The sequence below is a fragment of the Delphinapterus leucas genome, chromosome 3 (assembly GCF_059928025.1).
Source record: "Delphinapterus leucas isolate spDelLeu-1000000601 "Yukka" chromosome 3, BTC_Dleu_Yukka2, whole genome shotgun sequence".
Lineage (NCBI taxonomy): Eukaryota > Metazoa > Chordata > Mammalia > Artiodactyla > Monodontidae > Delphinapterus > Delphinapterus leucas.
This window is the reverse complement of record NC_143131.1, coordinates 41993357-42014562: the sequence shown is the minus strand read 5'-3', so window position 1 is coordinate 42014562 and position 21206 is coordinate 41993357. Positions and strand designations below refer to the sequence as shown.

Sequence of the window (21206 nt, the reverse complement as noted above, 5' to 3'; positions counted from 1 at the left end):
CCAGCAGTAAAGCTGTACCACTAGCTACCTGTTTTCTCAGTGAGAAAGCTCAAAAGGCCACTTGCTGTTTCCCATCGACATTCCCTGTACACTGTCCCCCCACCCCCTCCTATCCCCTCCCAGAATTCATGATTTGACAACCTCGAGGCTCTGGGCGATGATGACATCTCCACCACCACCGTGAAAGTTACCCCCGCCACACACCCCATTCCTCAGACAGGAAGAAGAGAAGGCAAGCATCTGTGCAGCTGTGTGCCCCTTAACAAGGAATTTATGAAAGGAGCTGAGATTCTCACACAGAACACATCAATCTCTGGCAGCGTTACGCCATATTGAACTCTTAACCCCAAACAATGGAGGACAGTGGTAACCAGACCATTTTGGTGACTGCTGAAGAACAGCAAGGATATCCTCATCGTGCATGATTCATTCTTTAAATACTGTGAACCACATTAGGAAGTCACAGGTCATACTAGTGACTACAGAGAATGTTTGTAAAACCATTGCTCACCTCCTTTATTGGCAGTGTTTCCAGTAGATTCTCCTCCTCCCTTGCACCTAGTGAAATCCTTGTTCCTGACAACTCACCCTCACAAGGAAAGGCTATGACATCACCCATGGTTACTCCGAGGGAACTGTGACATTCTCAAATTAATCAGACAGAAAGATGAGGGAGGCAGATATATTTATCTATAAAATTTTACGTAATCAGCTGTGGCAGGAAGAAACATGCCAGGAGAGAATGTTACAGAGGTGTGGAATAGGATACGTTGGTAGGTAAACCCTGCTGAAATGTGGCAAAGCCTCTTTGAAGTTATGGATTTAATTTAATCACAACCAGACAAGGAGCTGCGTGAACAGTCGTGCGTGCTGATTCTCAAAACAAAACAAAATCCCAAGATATAAACTCCTCTTTTCCTACAGTGAAACTGGGAATTCTTCCAAGACTACTTAAAATAACACTTACTGTTCAATTATCTTGTGGGAAAATAGTGATTATATAGAGTTCCAAAACATAGCCAATCTGCCCACCTCCAGTGGAATTCAAAATACTTTGTTAGTAAACAGTATTTACGGTGGTGTAGGTAGTTTTAAACCCACAATCCGGGGGCTGTTATAAATATCTTCCTTTGGTCTGTGATTTTCTAAACTCTCCGAGCATTCCTTCGATACTAGAGACTTTTCCAGAGATTATGGACAGAGGTGCACTTAAAAATATTGACTAGGGCAAAGCATGTTTTATTTGATTCAATAAATGTTTTTTAAGATCTTAGGGGGCTGACATGTTGCACAGCTCTAGCAGGTACCATTCCCACATGCATGGTGTGCCCTGGCCTTGTGCAGTATACAACCTGTGACGCTGTACCTGGTGGCCAGGCCAACTGTGTGCCAGACTCAATTCTAGGCACTGGGGAGATATTAGAGAGTAAGTCAGTCAAAAATTTATGGCCTCACAGAGGCTACATTCTAGTGGGAAAAGACAGACAATAAGTGTAATAAGTAAGTAAAACATATGGTGATAGTGATCAGTGCTTTGTGGGAAAAGTGAGGAGGATAAAGTTAGGAGCGTGAGGTGGAGGGTGTTATAATCTTTATTAGGAGGGCCAGGGAAGGCCTCACTGAGGTGACATTTAAGTAAAGAGTAGATGGAGGGAAAGGAGTAAAACCGTAAGAGCCAGGAATAGTCCTGGCTATGGGAACAGCAAGTGCAAAAGCCCTGTGGCTGGACCAGAATGCACAAGGGAGAAATTGTAAGAGATGAGGTCATGCTGGTAATGGGCCCAGATCTTGCAGAGCCTTGTATGAAATCATAAGGACTCAGCTTTCCCTCTGAGTGAACTATGAGAAAGAAAGTCATTGGAGTGTTCTGAGCACAGTAGTGGTATCATCTGACATATTTTAGAAGGATTTTGAAGGCTTCTCTGTTGAGAATGATTGCATGGGGGTAAAGGCAGAACAGGTGAAGTGCTTAGAAGGCACCTGGGATAATACAGGCAAGAGGTGATGCCAGGCTCCTACGGGGCTGGCAGGAGGGAAGGTGGTGACAAGTGTCCTTATTTCAGATATATTTTGAAGGTAGCGCCAGCAGGATTTCTTGAGAGGTTGGTGTTTGAATAATAATTAAAAAAAACCCAAAGGATGACCCCAAGGTTTTCAGCTAGAACTAAAAGCAACCGAGTGGCCATCATCAGATAAGGGGGATACAGTCAGTAGAGCAAGATTTTGAGGCAAAGGAAACTCAGAAGGTCAGGAGGAGGTGTTTTCAGTTGGAGATGTCTATCAGCCACCCATGGTGGTATTTTGTTTGGCATTAGAAGCTTACTATATATAATATCCACATTAAGATGAGAAATTTCAAAGCCTACAGCTTATAAATATAAATACTATTCCTTATATTTAGTTCCAGGCCCTTGACAACACAAGGAGTCCGCTGAGTTCCATATGGCTACCTGCTTGGAACATAAAAGGAGCTGGTGATGGGAAGAATTCACCTGTAAGACTTCACACCTCTAGGAAGGGAGAAGACGGGTAAGAGAGTTCATTTTCAGCTCTTGGCTGGGAAACACTGCAATTATAAATTTAATAGCTAAACTCTTTGGCATATGTTGAAAGGCAGTTTTAGTCTCCTGGCCTCATCATGCTGCCTCAGACTTCTGTGGCTGCCAGATCACTTCCTCAAACAGTGGGATGGCTACACTCTCAAGGTCTTTCAGTTCCCCAGTGCGAAGTCCACCGACTTCATTACTGCTAGAACATCTTAAGCCTACTGTTCTGTCTCACAAAAATCCTGGAAATTAGCTTTTGCACTGGAAGCAATTGAATCCATAAAAACTGATTCTGTTACGTTGACTCATCCAACATGCAGTTTTCCTGAAGTAAACTCAAAAGCCAAAATAGTCCATTTAAAGTCTTGTGATGGTATAAATTCCACATTCTTGTGCCCCGGCGGGGAGGAAAGGAATGCTTTTAAGGTCACACATTTTTATAAATCAAAGCCCATGAGATAGTACCTTTTAAATAGGTGCTTTGGCAGATGGCTATCAATGCTAAGAACTGGAAAAGCAACCATATTTGTAAACTACTTTACATTTTATAAAGCACATTTTATCCTTTATTTTATTATAAGGATCTTCTTTGATCCTTATAAATACTCTGTGAGATCAAATATTATGACTACTCCTGTTTTCATATAAAGAAACTGACTCTGTCTGATGGGCAGCAAAGTCTAGATCTGCCCTTTCACTGCAAACCTCCAATTCTTCCTGCCGTATTAAGCTGACTTAGAACTCTTCCAGGAGAGCTACTCACTGTTGTCCTGTCACCTGGGCCCTAAGCAAATTAACAAATAGGTTCCACCTGTGTCACTTAGCATTTACCGGATCCTTCTTCAGACGGAGTTGGTGGATGGAAAAGTTTCAGACAAGTAGCCACCAGGAAGGTGTGTGTGTGTGAGTCCCAGCACCATCGTGAATGAACTCATTCTAAAAACAGACATTCAGGCATTAACACAGAGGAAAGCTTAAAATGATAAGACTAGCTGGTGAGGCACAGAGGATTTTTACAGATTACTGAAGGTCTCCAGATGCTCCAGAGCAGCAGATCTATTCCACATGCAAGTCACAAAAGATGGGCATGTACGTGTGTCCCTATGTTTGTGGGCACACATACAAATTTGTGTCCAGAGCAGGGAACATTTCAAGTGCCCTTTCTACTATAGTGCAAACCATTTAAAAAAATTAGCCATAAAGATAACTTTAACTTAGTGGAAAAAAATTAACAACTATGATGTGACAAAGGTAGGTGAATCAACACTAGAGTGTTCCATGGGGGTCTTAAAGGTACTTGGTTCCCTACTTACCCTGCCCCTACTGCCAGCCAAGGGAAAGTCATTGTTGATAGGCAACACGCCACTTTGTATACCTATATTAATAGTGTTGGTTTAAATACATGACAGTAGCATAATGATTAGTTATAAAAATGTTAACAGTAAGTTTTTTAAACTTAAAACTGCAAGGATATATTATAGTCAGACTTCTAATGCCTTTGCAGAATCAAAAATATGACTAAGTTAGAAGTTGGTGAAAATAACTAAAATGTAATGGAAGAACAGAAAGGAATACATATGTCATGGATTTAAAATAAAAGCAAACCTTGTGAATAAGCAACGTAAGTATGTTAAGTGGCACTACCAGGAAAACCTGTCAAGAGAATTTTACCTTTGGAAAGAGACATAAAGGAGGATATTGGCTAACATATAAAGGCTACATAATGAAAGACGAAGACATGATTATTTTGGAAAAGGGGTCAGAATAGCATCCTTGGCCAAGAAGAAGAAGAAATGGACCAAAGCTAAAGTGACAGATGAGAAATGGCCGAGGATGAGGCAGTGGGGGGAGGTGGGGAGGAACTAGTTATTTAAAATCCTGATTTTCCTCCTGTATATTTTTACAAGGAGCTAATGAGAGTACCTCACATGTGCACAGTAGTTTAGTTTTTGAAGTGTTTTATTCTCTCACAAGGTGCTAAAAACTTCTGGTTTGGTCAGGATGGCATTTTCTTTGTGCTCTAGAGAGGTTGTGTGACTTTCCCAAAGTCACCCAGCTAGTGGTGGGGAAGCTGAGGGTAAAACCCTTCTGTTCTGGCTCTTGGCTTATATGACAAATCCCTGTCTATGAGAGAATGAAAAGACAGATGGGAACTGTCATCCCAGGCAACGCTTTTCTGTAACAATTTTTCATTCAAAATGCTAAATGAAGTTTATCTTACTTTATAAAGTTTATATGAAAATTATATTTAAATATTATTTATAAATGCCAATTACATTCTGCCACTTTCTTCCTTGGTTGCTTATAAAAATATGTCCACTTGGAACACCTTACCTCTGTTTGCATTAATCTGCCCTATGCTTATTACTTCTTAGCTCTGTAAACTTAGGCAAACTAATAAAGCTTTCTAAGTCTCACTCCTCTCCTCTCATTTGTAAAATGGGTAATTATTTGACAAAGCTCTTAAAGAGTCATCATGAGTACTAGGTGTTTGGCAAAGAATTTACCAGTATTGGTATTACCAATGTACTATACGACATAATCTTTGATGTCTGTTGCAGAATTGAATGTTACTTCTTTATTATTTATCTAAAATTCTCTACAAGAGATATTTTGTACAATCTGTTATATTTGTAACACACATAATGCTTTACTACAATTTTTCTTAATTAAAAAGTAAAAATGGGGACTTCCCTCGTGGCTCAGTGGTTAAGAATCCACCTGCCAATGCAGGGGACATGGGTTCGAGCCCTGGTCCAGGAAGATCCCACATGTCGTGGAGCAACTAAGCCCGTGTGCCACAACTACTGAGCCTGCGCTCTAGAGCCCGCAAGCCACAACTACTGAGCCCACGAGCCACAACCACTGAGCCCACTCCGCAACAAGAGAAGCCACCACAATGAGAAGCCCATGCACCTCAACAAATAGTAGCCCCCGCTCGATGCATCTAGAGGAAGCCCATGCGCAGCAATGAAGACCCAATGCAGCCAAAATAAATTAATTAAATAAATAAATTTATAAAAAGTAAAAGCTATACTTTTTTTTTTTTGAAAGTTTTTTTTTTTTTTTTTGGCTATGGCACTTGTTCATTATATTTCTCCTCTTAAAGAACAAGCATGCACTGGTCCTCACTAGAACAAGAAAATACATTTCTACAGCTGGAAATACCCTCAATTCCCAGACAGTCCTTGTCACACAAGTGATTGCAGTGTCCTAAGGCTTTTGAGTCATATAATGAGCTCAAACGGTTCTTGGGACAGGCCCTCAGATGAGACAAACAGAAAGAGTGCATATCACCACAAGATTCCAGGAAATGACTTTAAACATATCACAATCCTTTGTGTAACTGTTTGTGATAAGGATTGCATCACCTACATTCGGACATCCTGTGTATAAAGTGAGGGCTCCAAAGTGGAATGACCCTTTGTGGGTCTCACTCAGGGGAGAAGAGACCACAGCTTTCCATACAGGTAGAGTGCTCTGGTGCTCTATTTGTGAGGTAATCTTGCTTTTAAAGTCATCCAGCTCATGGGAGACCATGAGAAAGTTTCAAGAATTTGCAAAGCCGTATTACTACTGTTTTTAGAATAAAAGTCCACAGTGTAATAAAAGTATAATAAATAAAACTAGCAAAAGAGTCAAGATTATTTTGTTAAAATCTTGTAGATCCCAGTGCAAAATATGCCTATAAATTCTTAGAAAAATGGGACATATGGAACAGCTAAAGTTGTACGTTAAAAATAGTGGAGTGTGATTTAAGAAAACTCAGACTAGAGCTCTAAGCTAGTTGTCAGAAGGCAGGAAAGGGCTGAAAGATAGAGTCGGGGCTCAACAAGACAGATTGTAAAGAAAGTCCAAGCGATCAGAGGAAAACACTGCCAAGACAGCAGCTTCACAACAGGCAGTAGGGAGTAAAAAAAATAAAGGGATGTGTGTGTGAGTGTGTCCTACATATATAAAGTCTAAGGGAAGAACACTCACAGTTTATTAAAGAAATTCATAGTAAAATCACTTTCTGTGCCTGAAGTTAACTTGATTAGTATCAGAAGAAAAGTTAATGTTTAAACAGTCTTTCCCACATCTGCTACTCCCATAATGTCTGTGCAATTGTCATAAATTAGGAGTGGGGAAGGGCACGGTGCCAATTGTCAAAGCAAACAGGCAACTCTGGATTCCAAGTTTCAGATTATGTTCCTTGTGCCGCAGGATTGTGAACGCTGCTGGACCTACCCACGGCCACCCCAGCACTGGAGCGGGAAAGCCCACTCACCTGGATCGTCTCATCCCTGCCCTCTAAACAAGGCACCTTGGCAGGGCCAGCTAGTGAGAGAGGTCAGGATGGAACCCTGTCCATTTCATGTCCCAGGCCTTGGTTTCTGTCTAATGGCTTCATTCTAAGTCAGCGTTCCCTTCTCCAGGTGACAAAGGGTCCTCACAAGCATTCATGCTCCCTTTTGCAGCAGAAGGCTCCAGACAGATCCTAGCTCAACTAGAACTCTTTCCAATGAATAACTGGGCTGCTGTTGGCTTATCAAATATGGGCTATAATTTATACCTGTCAACTAAAAAAATTATTCACACCCTAAAAGTTGAGAGTTATGTTTTATCCGGTGGGAAATTTTAGGACTTCAAGTCCTGGAGGCCGCATCTCAAGTAACCCTGAGAGAACTGCTCCCGGGAGGCGAAGGGGGAGCCAGGATATATAAGAGTTTTGCAACAAAGGGCAGGTAGTCTGAACGTGAAAAGATGACTGTTCATTAAAGAAAACCAGATATGTCAAGTTAAAGAATTTAGCTTCTTTAGAAAGCTAAATTTTCAGAAAATTTAGCTTCATTTTCAGAAAATGAGCTTTTAATAGGAAGTTAATATAGCAAGTGACACTAGAGGCACACATGTGCTGTTGACTATGGGGTTGGCACTTATGCCTCTGGAGCTATTCACGACTGCCTGCTCTGCACATCCATCTTCCTCACTGACTCGACTCCCTGTGCCTTAAAGTCAAGGTCTCTGTTTTGTACTTCCTGCACCTCACATAGCATCCAGCCTTGCGTTAGAAAATCATGTCCATGACTTGGATGTTACAAGGCCAGATCAGTGAGGGACCCAGGCTGGCATGCCAGGCCAAGTTCTGTTCTCTTTCCTTTCTGCTTCACACCTTCACAGGCTGTAGCCCTCAGGTAAGATGCTCCCTTCTCTTCTTCCTGGGGGCGGGGTATGCACATACCAGCTGGTGGTTATACGGAGGCTTGAGGGAAGGAAGGCCTCAGTAAGCCTCATACTACATCTAACCGGAAAGCTCTATACTGGAGCTAAAAGCACCAGCCCAGCCAATAGTACAGTGCTACGTTGTTGGCCACTAACCATTGTCTTGTGTTTATGTATCTTTCCAGAATGTCATGAGAAGGTCAAGGCTGGATTTAGAAATGCCTGGTGTCCCCGGTCTTGACATAACACTATCAGCACCAGAATCTCACCATAAACTGTTAACATATTTGTCTTTTAGCAACACTTTGTATGCTCAGAGGGAGTCCTGGAAAGAGAAAGGAGATATGGCTCACTTTGCCAGGACTCTGCCTGCTAGGTTCCTGTCAACTTCGTCCCTTTTGGTCTTAACTTCCAACCTGCAGTGTGGCCAGTGCTTGAGTTGCCTACAATCCTTGACAGACTTATCATCCCTAACAGCATCTATTGCTAATGGCGCCTCTTTCTCTGTCCCAGGAAAACTGTTACTTAAAAAGAATAACCTCAAGTTTAATGCCAGGTTGTCCTCAGCCAGGCCACACTTATGAAGTGGACCATGAGAGTGCATCTGAAGGTCTTGTCCAGCGCCTACGTAAGTCTGTCTGCTAGAGATCACTTTGTAGACTACCTCGGGTGAATCAGTGGGGACTAGGGCTTTCATTCAGTAATTCAACAAGTAGTTAGTGACCCCTCTACTCGATGCCAGGTGGCACTCTGGGTTCTGAGCATGTACCAGTGCACAAAGCAATGTCCCTATCCTCGGAGACAGAGCAGAAGATGCATAATGAGCACACAAACATATAAAGATAATTTCAGATAGTACTAACCGCTATTTAGGAAAAAACCAACATAAAAGGCTAGAGAGTGACTGGGAGGTGTTGTGAAGTGCTAATTCAGACAGGCTGGCTCCGAAAGGTCTCTCTGAGCAAGAGGCATTTGAACAAAACTGAGAAATAAGAGACAAAATCTTGGGAAGACTGTCCCTTCCAGGAGAAAAGCGTGTGCACCGAAGCTCTGAAGCAGGAATGAGTTCACAATATTCTCCCACCTGTTCATCTCCACTCTTAAGACCCACCTCATGATTCACCTCCTCCAAGATGTCTTCTGTGACACACTACCCGTATGAGTGATAATTTCATTTTGCTTCCCCATCATACAGACAGGCATGCTTCAAAATGTGGATAAGTGTTTCTTTGAATTCCATTTTTTACAGCACCAGACATAAGTTCACACAGGAAAAAGGGTATGAAAGATGGAATACTGCCTGCCATGTCAGTAAACAAAGGATGCCACAGTCATCAGCATTGCAGCCACAGCTGATGCTGAGCTGGTGAGCCCTGAGGGCACAGGAAGGAAAGAATACCTGCCATCTGGCAGCCAACAGACTGCAACCACTCCCTTCCGTGAGCCCTGAGGAAACTCAGGGTTTGAAAACACAGGATACTGGCCCCAGATAGCTGAGGTGCACATCAAAGGAATGATTTCAGTGAGTTCAGATTCTTGCATCTTCCCGTACATAGAAAAGCGCTAAATTCTTTAACTTGACATATCTGGCTTTCTTTAATTAACAGTAATCTTTTTTATTAATTAATTTTTTTTACATCTTTATTGGAGTATAATTGCTTTACAATGGTGTGTTAGTTTCTGCTTTATAACAAAGTGAATCAGTTATACACATACATATGTTCCCATCTCTTCCCTCTTGCGTCTCCCTCCCTCCCACCCTCCCTATCCCACCCCTCTAGGTGGTCACAGAGCACCGAGCTGATCTCCCTGTGCTATGCGGCTCCTTCCCACTAGCTATCTATTTTACATTTGGTAGTATATATATGTCCATGCCACTCTCTCGCTTTGTCACAGCTTACCCTTCCCCCTCCCCATATCCTCAAGTCCATTCTCTAGTAGGTCTGTGTCTTCTTTATTCCCGTCCTACCCCTAGGTTTTTCATGACATTTTTTTTTCCCCTTAGATTCCATATATATGTGTTAGCATACAGTATTTGTCTTTCTCTTTCTGACTTACTTCACTCTGTATGACAGACTCTAGGTCCATCCACCTCACTACAATTAACTCAATTTCGTTTCTTTCTATGCCTGAGTAATATTCCATTGTATATATGTGCCACATCTTCTTTATCCATTCATCCGATGATGGGCACTTAGGTTGCTTCCATCTCCTGGCTACTGTAAATAGAGCTGCAATGAACATTTTGGTACATGACTCTTTTTGAATTATGGTTTTCTCAGGGTATATGTACAGTAGTGGGATTGCTGGGTCGTATGGTAGTTCTATTTGTAGCTTTTTAAGGAACCTCCATACTGTTCTCCATAGTGGCTGTACCAACTGACATTCCCACCAGCAGTGCAAGAGTGTTCCCTTTTCTCCACACCCTCTCCAGCATTTATTGTTTGTAGATTTTTTGATGATGGCCATTCTGACTGGTGTGAGTTGATATCTCATTGTAGTTTTGATTTGCATTTCTCTAATGATTAATGATGTTGAGCATTCTTTCATGTGTTTGTTGGCAACCTGTATATCTTCTTTGGAGAAATGTCTATTTAGATCTTCTGCCCATTTTTGGATTGGGTTGTTTGTTTTTTTGTTATTGAGCTGCATGAGCTGCTTATAAATTTTGGAGATTAATCCTTTGTCAGTTGCTTCATTTGCAAATATTTTCTCCCATTCTGAAGGTTGTCTTTTGGTCTTGTTTATGGTTTCCTTTGCTGTGCAAAAGATTTTAAGTTTCATTAGGTCCCATTTGTTTATTTTTCTTTTTATTTCCATTTCTCTAGGAGGTGGGTCAAAAAGGATCTTGCTGTGATTTATGTCCTAGAGTGTTCTGCCTATGTTTTCCTCTAAGAGTTTGATAGTTTCTGGCCTTACATTTAGGTCTTTAATCCATTTTGAGCTTATTTTTGTGTATGGTGTCAGGGAGTGATCTAATCTCATACTTTTACATGTACCTGTCCAGTTTTCCCAGCACCACTTATTGAAGAGGCTGTCCTTTCTCCACTGTACATTCCTGCCTCCTTTAACAAAGATAAGGTGACCGTATGTGCATGGGTTTATCTCTGGGCTTTCTATCCTGTTCCATTGATCTATCTTTCTGTTTTTGTGCCAGTACCATACTGTCTTGATTACTGTAGCTTTGTAGTATAGTCGGAAGTCAGGGAGCCTGATTCCTCCAGCTCCGTTTTTCATTCTCAAGATTGTTTTGGCTATTCGGGGCCTTTTGTGTTTCCATACAAACTGTGAAATTTTTTGTTCTAGCTCTGTGAAAAATGCCAGTGGCAGTTTGATAGGGATTGCATTGAATCTGTAGATTGCTTTGGGTAGTAGAGTCATTTTCACAATGTTGATTCTTCCAATCCAATAACATGGTATATCTCTCCATCTTTGTATCATCTTTCATTTCTTTCATCAGTGTCTTATAATTTTCTGCATACAGGTCTTTTGTCTCCTTAGGTAGGTTTATTCCTATATATTTTATTCTTTTCCTTCTTTTGACATTCAGACTACCTGCCCTTTGTTGCAAAACTCTTATATATCCTGGCTCCCCCTTCGCCTCCTGGGAGCAGTTCTCTCAGGGTTACTTGAGATGCAGCCTCCAGGACTTGAAGTCCTAAAATTTCCCACCGGATAAAACGTAACTCTCATCTTTTAGGGTGTGAATAATTTTTTTCGTTGACAGGTATAAATTATAGCCCTTATTTGATAAGCCAACAACAGCCCATTTATTCTTTGGAAAGAGTTCTAGTTGAGCTAGGATCTGTCTGGAGCCTTCTGCTGCAAAAGGGAGCATGAATGCTTGCGAGGACCCTTTGTCACCTGGAGAAGGGAACGCTTAGAATGAAGCCAGTAGACAAAGCTTTGCTCAAGGAGAAAATTTAGGGAACAAATCTACCACCTAGAAATGGTCCATCGGCGGCACTAGCCAGCTGAGCATTTACAAAGCCTAGTGGATACCAGTTTACAGAGTAAGAAAGGAAGACAAATCTATTTATGTATCTATCTATCTAACATCAAATGGTCAAAACCTGGTATTATGAATTTACTATGGAATATTTATAGAAAAGTTTCTATCTAGGTTTAAAAAAAGTACCTTTATGCCATCCCGTCAATTATTAATCTGAGAGTTACCGACTCCCAAAGAAAAATCCTTCATTTAAGGATATTTGAGGACTACCCATTAATAACATATACATGCACCAATTTGAACAAGCAATTGTAGTCAAATATTAAATTTATTTAGCGTTTTTACTGAAGTCATAAAGAAGAGACTATTCTTACCAGTTGCCTTCTGGATTTATGAACTGCTGCACTGCATAGCCAAACTGTTCACTTGAAGGACCAGAAAATATCTTTGCTTCCGTGAGACCAACATTGTACGCCACACAGCAATTTAAAATGCCTATGAAGGAAAAATAAAAACGTAGTCCATATTTACAGTTTGTGAATAAAAGTTTGTAATATAATTATCAAAGGCCACTTAAAAAAAAGTGTTTGAATAATTATTCTCTTTATCAGTGTTTACCAAGAAATAGTGGCTACTGATTTTTAAGTACTAATTTGGGGCCCTGACACCATGCTAAGTACTCTACTTCCATGATTCATTATTTCATTCATCTTCATAGCAATCCTAAAATATGATTTTTTTTTTTTTTTTTTTTTGGCCACACAGCACGGCTTGCAGGATCTCAGTTCCCCAACCAGGGATCAAACCTGTGTCCGCTGCAACAGAAGCATGGAGTCCTAAGAACTGAACAGCCAGGGAATTCCCTGATTGCTAATATTATATTTGTTTTGCAGAAATTTCTGAGGTTCCTGGAGATAAGTGTGTCTCACACGTAGAAAGTGATAAGGGAAGGGCAGGATTTGAACACAGGGCTGTCTGACTGAAGAGCCTGAACTCTTAAACAACATATTACCTCTAGGGATTAAGTAACTTCAGTTCTATTTGTCCTTCCTAATGCAAGACTCTAAACCACCCAAGGGCAGGGTTGGAAGGTTATCTTCTGTTTCTTCTGAATCTCCCTGAAGATCTTGACATGAACTCTATATGAAATGTCTGTTGAAAGAGCATTGCTGAATACATCGAAGGAGGTAAAAAAAAAAAATCACAGCTGCTTGAAAATTGTATCATTTTTTTCAGAAAGGATCATTTCTGAGAATGAAATATAAGGGAAAGGGGTCATATCTTTTATTCCAGCAGGAACTGCAAAAGTGGTTTTGCTTTTTGATGCTTCTTTCTGAGTGTTCGAGAAATGATATTCATTTTCAAAAACAACAAAGGCCTTGATAGGATAAAGCCTGGATAGACCTTTTTAAAAAACCTTGTTTGTGATGGAAAGGGAAAGAGGGGAAAGAGTAAGGTTGATGAAGTCTCCCCCTCTGACACTGATAGCATTAATGCTGGTCATCCTATGTTCTAGAGAAAGAAGATTGTGTGGATATTAACATTCTCTATGGAGACGGGAACAGGCTTCAAGCTGTTTGAGGTCAGTAGTTACCTTAGCAGACACTGAAGGCAGAGTGGACTTTTCAAAACTGACATCAAAGTTCCATCAATATGGGTTTTCACAAAGGAATAACCCACTTTCCGGGCCACATTGAAAGTGCACAGTATTTCATAAATCTATTGTTTCAGGCATTGAAAGGATGGAGGAAAAGGGCTGGCTCTTCCATTATGCCCGTGTACTTCTGGGGACAGATTCTGAAATGTGCTCCAAAGGAATAATGAGGTCAGTGATGAAGCTCTGGGGACTTAAAGTAGTTGACGTGCCTCTTTACCTGCCAAAATCATTCTACTGTGGATTTGTTCACTCAAGAGTGCTCAGGTCACTATTATCTTTTAGAAATAAATGTGTTGCCAGGAAGAGAAGGACAAATCATAATTTTCAAATACTCTGTAGCAAAATGTACACAGCTTCACATTTGCAAATTTTCTCCTTAATATCTATTTTTGATATGCACCACTGCTTCTTTATACTTTTCAGGAAATAAAATGCAAACGAAAATAATGTAGCAAAGTAAGCAGAGAACCAGAACTGACATTCAGAATATTGGTGTTTCCAATCAACAGTTTAACTTTACCCCATAGTGCAGAACTCAATAAATCCTATTTAAATACGTTACCAATTATCTAACAAACTAGTAAAAGCTTGGGGAGGTGATATCAAACTGTCTCCTCTTTTAAAATATCTTTTGCTAGAAAGACCACATATGGTTATATATATAATGACCTCATTTTTTTCCCTATTAATTAGACCTTGGCAGATCATGGCATGACATGAAATCACGATGGAGTCCATTTTATCACGTAGCAGTTAAATTTTATTATATATACGCACAAATGTGTATATATATACTTATATGTATATACTATGTGTTTACATACATATATGCATGTGTATATACATACATATATAAACTATTAGTTAAAAATGTAAATCATATTATTTCATCTCTCTGCTTAAAATACCCCAATGTCTGAGAATAAAATCCAATTTCCTTACCACAGTTTCAAAAGCCCTTCATGATCTGGCCCTTGTGTATCTGGTGACTTTCACTTTCCACCACTGTCCTCGCTCACTGTGCTCCAGCCACCCTGGCTCTCCTTCTGTCCCTTGAACACATCCAGTTCATTCTGCTTATGGCCTTTGCAGCGGCTTGACCCACTGCCTACAGCACTCTTCCCCACTCGGTATTTGTGTCCTGCCACCTATTCACCATTTAAGTCTTTGCTCAAGTCTCTGCTGTTCTCGTAGAGTCCTCCCCTCACTCCTCTACCAGCAACATCCTTCTCCATCATTACCCCAACATCGCAGCGCTTATCATCTGAAGTGATCTTATGTATCTGCATTGTTCTGTGTCTCTCTGCCTACTAAAATCTAAGCGACTTGAGAGCTCAGATCTTATTTCTTTTATTCACTCCTACTTTCCCAGCACCTAGGGTAATATTTGTTGAATGAAATGAATTTTTAATGAATATGTGGTCTTTGATAATGATATGGAATATAGACAAAGTTAGGGGGAGAAAGATCACTCATAATCATATCATTCTCATGCAAGTGCAGTTAATTTCCTTCCAGTATTTTTTCCCTCTAATATTTAAACCATAATGTATATTCCAATTTGTAGCCTACTATTTCTTAATGCTTATGTTTGTCCGCCTATGTCAGAATCATCTTGATTCATTTGCTCCCCACCAATCTTGTGAAACAGCAAAACCTAGCTATTATTACCAATGTACAAATATGGAAACTGCAACTCATGGAGATTAGATGTCTTTCTTGCTCAGTGTCACACAATTGGTAGCTGATATCTGAGTCTTGGTCTGGCTCATCTTCTCAAACTTATTGTCCAGAATTTCCATTCATAAATGGTCTGCTCATTTTTCTCACAAAACATGTCCTTCTCCATCACCACTCCTTTATTCCATTGATACTAAATCTCTTCTTTCCTGTACTTCAATCCTTCCCTCAAAAGCCTGCCACTTTTGATAAATCTGGACAATCTCAGTTCACTATACTTTTCTCAAATATATATTTAAAACTCACTATGTCACCATTTCACACTTTGCCTATGATAGCTAATTAGCTTCTATAAATTTAATGTAAGTATTCGGTCTAATTCAATGTCTATTTCCTCTTTACAATCCCACTGGTCATAGTAATGTGTTCCTATGTCTGTTCTCATAAATTAACTGAATCATATGGAAAATAACAACCCTATTTGGTTCATTGTGTTTCCTTACCCCCCAAACATGCCCACACACTAAGAAATGAATCATTCAAAAAATATTTATCCAACTCCTTTGTGCGAGGCATTTTCCTAGGTCCTGGAGATATAGCAATGAACAAAACAGACAAGATCTCTGCTGTCTTTGAGCTTTCATTCTTGTAATTGGAATAAAATAATGAACAATTATATCATCATGGGATAAGCATTAAATTTCAGAAAGCTAAAAGAACCCTGATCCAAAAGTTGAGAAGAGGGTACATCTGAGTTTGAAGCCTTCATAGAAGAGGTGGCAATCCATGGACCTTGGAGGATGAGCTGGAATTCACTGCATAAAGAGGAAGGCCAAGGTCATTCCAGGCCCAAGGAACATCCTGCTCAGTATTATGGAGAAGTGAAAGAGAAGAGTATGGGGACGGTGAGAAACCGGCCCAGCAAGTCATAGATTATTAATTTATACATTCCAGGTCTATATTAGATGCAGTGAGTTTCAAGGTGACTTCAGCCTTGTCCTGTCAGGGTCATGTCAGAGTGTAACTCTTCCCCCCTGTCCTCATGCGGATGCCTGTGAACGCAGTAATAGTGCAGCAAAGTACTTATCCAAGGTGACCTTGCTGTATATTTGTTGATAGTAACCGAGCCCAAGTATTCAGTGAATCTCAGGAAACTTTACTGCAAAAATAAGCAATGTATGTCCTGGAGGGTTAACTAATTTCCTCTCTGTCCGCAGTTAAAAGGGTGTCATGTTTCATCCTTGATTATAACCTGACTTGTTGTCATTTTTATATCCACAGGCAAACCAGATAGTTAAGCACACATTGATTAACGCAAACTTCTTTTTTCTTCCACTCATTTAAAAATTTTATAGCACCTCCTGCCCTGAGAGTTCCTGCTCATCTCTGAAACAGATTTCTGGGAAACTTTAATAATTAAGAATTAGTTTAAGTAAAAATGGAGTTCATTCTCCCACTTTATTCTGGAACCTGATTTTAAATTATAAGATAATTCAAAAGAGAAATAAATATATGTTTGGTAATGAGATATAGTTAACCCAGTTTTGCTCTCAATATGTAGTGAAGCTCAGAAAGGAACAAAATCTTCAGAAAACAAGGGCAGAAATAAACGTATTAAACAAAATATATCATTCTATATTCAACACAAGATTTTGTCAGGAAGTGTCTTGATTTCCATGATATCACTGTCAGAGCTCAATGACACATATTTGTAGTAGAAGATGGTAGGAAAGTCTAATTTGTATGGCTAATGCAAAACTTAAGCATATCTACATACGTTGAAGGGCAGGTGGGGCTGGTTTTTCACGGAAGGGGTTCATTTGCAAAAAGATCCAGAGAGTTAAAGGGGAAAAAAATTCATGTTAAGAGAAAAGAATTAAGGCCCAAAGCAAGAGGTAGAATTGGGAAGAGAGGAGTATTTTTAACTGGGACTCTCTTATTGCATTCTAGCCCATTCCTGCAGATGTCTGTGAAGTAGTAAACAAAAATACAAGAACTCTTTTAGTTATAAAATAAGTCAGGGGGGTGTAAGGTACAGCATGGTGACTATAGTTAATAATACTGTATTGTATGTTTGAATGTTGCTAAGAGAATAGATCTTAAAAGCTCTTAACACAAGAAAAAAATCTGTAATTATGTGTGGTAATAGATGTTAACTAGACTTATTGTGGCAATCATTTTGCAATATATACATGTATCAAATCATTGTGTTGAAAACAAACAACCTAATCAAAAATGGGCAGAAGACCTAAATAGACATTTCTCCAAAGAAGACATACAGATGGCCAAGAAGCACATGAAAAGCTGCTCAACATCACTAATTATTAGAGACATGCAAATTGAAACTACAATGAGGTATCACCTCACACCAATCAGAATGGCCATCACCAAAAAATCTACAAACAATAAATGCTGGAGAGGGTGTGAAGAAAGGGAACCCTCCCACACTGTTGCTGGGAATGTAAAGTGATACAACCACTATGGAGAACAGTATGGAGGTTCCTTAAAAAACTAAATATAGGGCTTCCCTGGTGGCGCAGTGGTTAAGAACCCGCCTGCCAATGTAGGGGACACGGGTTCAAGCCCTGGTCCGGGAAGATCCCACATGCCATGGAGCAACTAAGCCCATGTGCTACAACTACTGAGCCTGTGCACTAGAGCCCACAAGCCACAACTACTGAGCCTGTGTGCCACAGTTACTGAAGCCCGTGCGCCTAGAGCTCGTGCTCCACAGCGAGAGAAGCCACCGCAATGAGTAGCCCGCGCATCACAACAAAGAGTAGCCTCCCCTTGCTGCAACTAGAGAAAGCCCGCACATAGCAACAAAGACCCAATGCAGGCATAAAAAAACAAAACCAAAAACGAAACTAAATATAAAACTACCATGTGATCCAGCAATCCCACAACCAGGCATATATCCGGAGAAAATCATAATTTGAAAAGATACACGCACCCCGATGTTCACTGCAGCACTATTTACAGTAGGAAAGACATGTAAACAATCTAAATGTCCATCAACAGAGGAATGGATAAAAAAGGTGTGGTACATATATAGAATGGAATATTACTCAGCCATGAAAAAGAACAAAATGATGCCATTTGCAGCAACATGGATGAACCTAGAGATTATCACACTAAGTAATGTCAGACAGAAAGACAGATATCACATGATATCACTTACATGTGGAATCTAATAAAAAATGATACAAATAAACTTATTTATGAAACAGAAACTCACAGATCTCGAAATCAAACATATGGTTACCAAAGGGGAAATGTGGGGGGAAAGTGATAAATTAGAAGATTGGGATTAACATATACACATTACTATATATAAAATAGATAAGTAATAAGGACCCACTGATTAGCACAGGGAACTCTATCAGTATTCTGTAATAACCTACATGGGAAAAGAATCTGAATGGAGATATATATATATATATGTGTGTGTGTATATATATATATATATATATATATATATATATATATATATATATAAAACTGATTCACTTTGCTGTACACCAGAAACTAACATAATATTAAGTCAAATATACTCCAATAAAAATTCTAAAAGTTAACTGTGCTGTACACTTGAAGCTAATATAATATTATATGTCAATTATATCTCAATAAAAAATAAAATAAAATCCAAATTACTCATATACATGAACTCTAAGGTCTGAATGTCTATGAAAGTGCAAGCACAGGGTGTCACTGATTTAAGAATGTGGAGCAAATCTCTATCCCATGGCTGGTGGGGACTGGTCCTCAGAAGCTGCAGAGGTATTGGCAAAGGCAGGGGCAGCAGGAAGGTCCAGTTATCACCAAGACATGGGGGAACTCTCTTAGGGGACAGCAAAGGTTCCCAGAAGAACTGTGTAAGAGTCCAGGAGAAACACTCTCATCTAAATCAGGGATGGGTGAAACTCCAGGTATGATCTGTCTTGGGGCAAATTTCTCCCTATCTGGGGGTCTGTGAACCTAGAAAATAATTTCTCTGCTTCTAAAAAAGGATGGTGTGACAGGCATGTGAGAGACATTTCCATTTAAAAGGGAGATTAGAAGGAATAAAGGAGTCGCTGGTACCAAGAAAGTTTAACATAGCAGGTCAAATTCCATTAGTTTTCAGGCCTGAAAATAATCCTCTGTTGCTCAAGGCTCTGTCCTCTGGGCCTGCAACAGCTCTATTGGCCTCTTCTTCTTTGTCCCCTTCAGTTCAAGAGCACCATTTCTGCTGCGACAACATTCCTAAAAACCTTGTAGGTCTCCTGTGTATGTCATGGGGATCTGTGCCATTTGACAAGAGAGCTCTCCACAGATCTTTCCTGGATAACTCTTTCTCTCTTCCTGGCCTCTGCTGAGACGGTTGAGAGGATCCAGGAATCACACGCCTAATCCATTCAGCAAAACGTTTTCCAACCACACTCTTGGCCTTCCCTTCAGAGCACACTTTCCTAACAATGAGTCCCCTAATATTTGCTCTCTTTTTTTTTTTGAATCTGGATAGACTAAGAATTCCTCAAATCATTAAGTACTGTTCTTATTTTGTTTAATGCTTCCTTCCTCAATTTATCTCTTTCCTCTTGCACTTTACTACATTCAGCAAGGAAAAAAGCAGCCTGCAACCCTCAACATTTTGCTTGGAAATCTCCTCAGCTAAATATCTAAGTTAATTGCTTGAAAGCTTCCCACACAACAGTAGGACACAGTTAGGCCAAACTTTCTGCCACTATATAACAGGGATCACCATTCCTTCAGTTTCCAACAACATGTTCCTCATTTCCTTCTGAGCCCTCACTGGAAGTGGCTTCGACATTCATGTTTCTGCCAACAGTTTCCTCAAGGTGATCTTCAAAGCCCCTCTATCTAAATAAGGTAATATTCACAGATTTTGAGGACTGAGATATAGAACTATCTTTGGGGGACCACCATTCAATTCAATATGATGGGTATGCCAGTAAAGTTAGATCCTGCCCGATGTTTACCTGGGCCATTTTTTCAGGGTTGTGTTTGCAGCAAGAAAGCTTGAGGGTAAGGTAAATCTCACTCTCCAGGACAAAGAATGGGTTTGCTGAATTCTTGCTGTGAAACAGCAGGTCGCCAAACTCAGTTTTCCTCTCTCATAATGCAACCTACTCAACGTGTGCAGGCTTCCATTTGGATCCCTTCCCGTTGCCCTCATGATACTTTGTGGGGAAGCGCAGGGAAACTGATGTAAACATGCTCGTGCTACCTGTCATGCTATGAGTAATAAAGTCCTTGGTCTCTGACTCAGGCACCTCATGTCATTTGTCAGCATCCATGAAACTGTAACGAGCTAATGTATTAGTTTTTACAGAGCGTAAAATCAAGTATCAGACTTGTCAGGGTGGAGAACAAAAACTCCCCCGTCTGGGTATTGAGGGCTGAATGACAATGAAAATGGATAACTCCTGGGGGTTCAGAGAAATCTTGGGAGAGCACTATATTTTCCTATAAGGGTGGAATAGGGATTCAAAAGAATTATATTTCAATTTTAAGAAGCAAAGAGATTACAGCTAATATCTGGGTAATGATTTCATAATTTGTTCTGCTTCGTAATTTATGACCACTTTTTTAAAATGATGTGTGCATGTATCATTTATTTGACATTTACTCTGCATGCATATTAAAGAAACATGTGCATCACTTCCGTGCAGAAATAAATGCATTACTATGTAGTTAAGCCTAAAGGGGCATTATGGATGAATTACATCTTCCCCCAATTCCCATGTTGAACCCCTAATTCCTAATGTGACTATATATGAAGATACGACCTTTAAGGAGGTAATTCGGTTAAAAGAGGTCATAAACGTGGGAACCTAATCTGATAGGACTGGTGTTCATATAAAAAGAGGAAGAGACACCAGATCTCTCTCTCTGCGTGTACATACAGAGGAAAGGGCACATGAAGACACAGACAAAAGGCAGCAGTCTACAAGCCAGGAAGAGAGGCATCACCAGAAATCAACCTTAATGACCTCTTGATCTTGGACTACTATGTCCAGAGCCGTGAGAAAATAAATTTCTGTTGTTAAAGCCACCCATTCAGTAGTGTCTTGCTACGGCAGCTCCAGCAGACTAAGATGGGGGAAATTGGATAATATCAGAAATTTTCAATTTACTATGCTGCGTTTCAAAGATAAGC

The 21206-nt window shown here is 40.1% G+C and overlaps 1 protein-coding gene across 1 annotated transcript in view; it reads right to left on the bottom strand.

Annotated features, from left to right (window-relative positions):
* ITGA2 (integrin subunit alpha 2) overlaps positions 1-21206 on the bottom strand; it is a 107414-nt gene that overhangs the window by 69716 nt on the left and 16492 nt on the right. The window contains exon 2 of the mRNA XM_022597700.3: positions 12078-12198. Within this exon, the coding sequence (XP_022453408.1) occupies positions 12078-12198 (121 nt within the window). The remainder of the gene's footprint in view (positions 1-12077; positions 12199-21206) is intronic.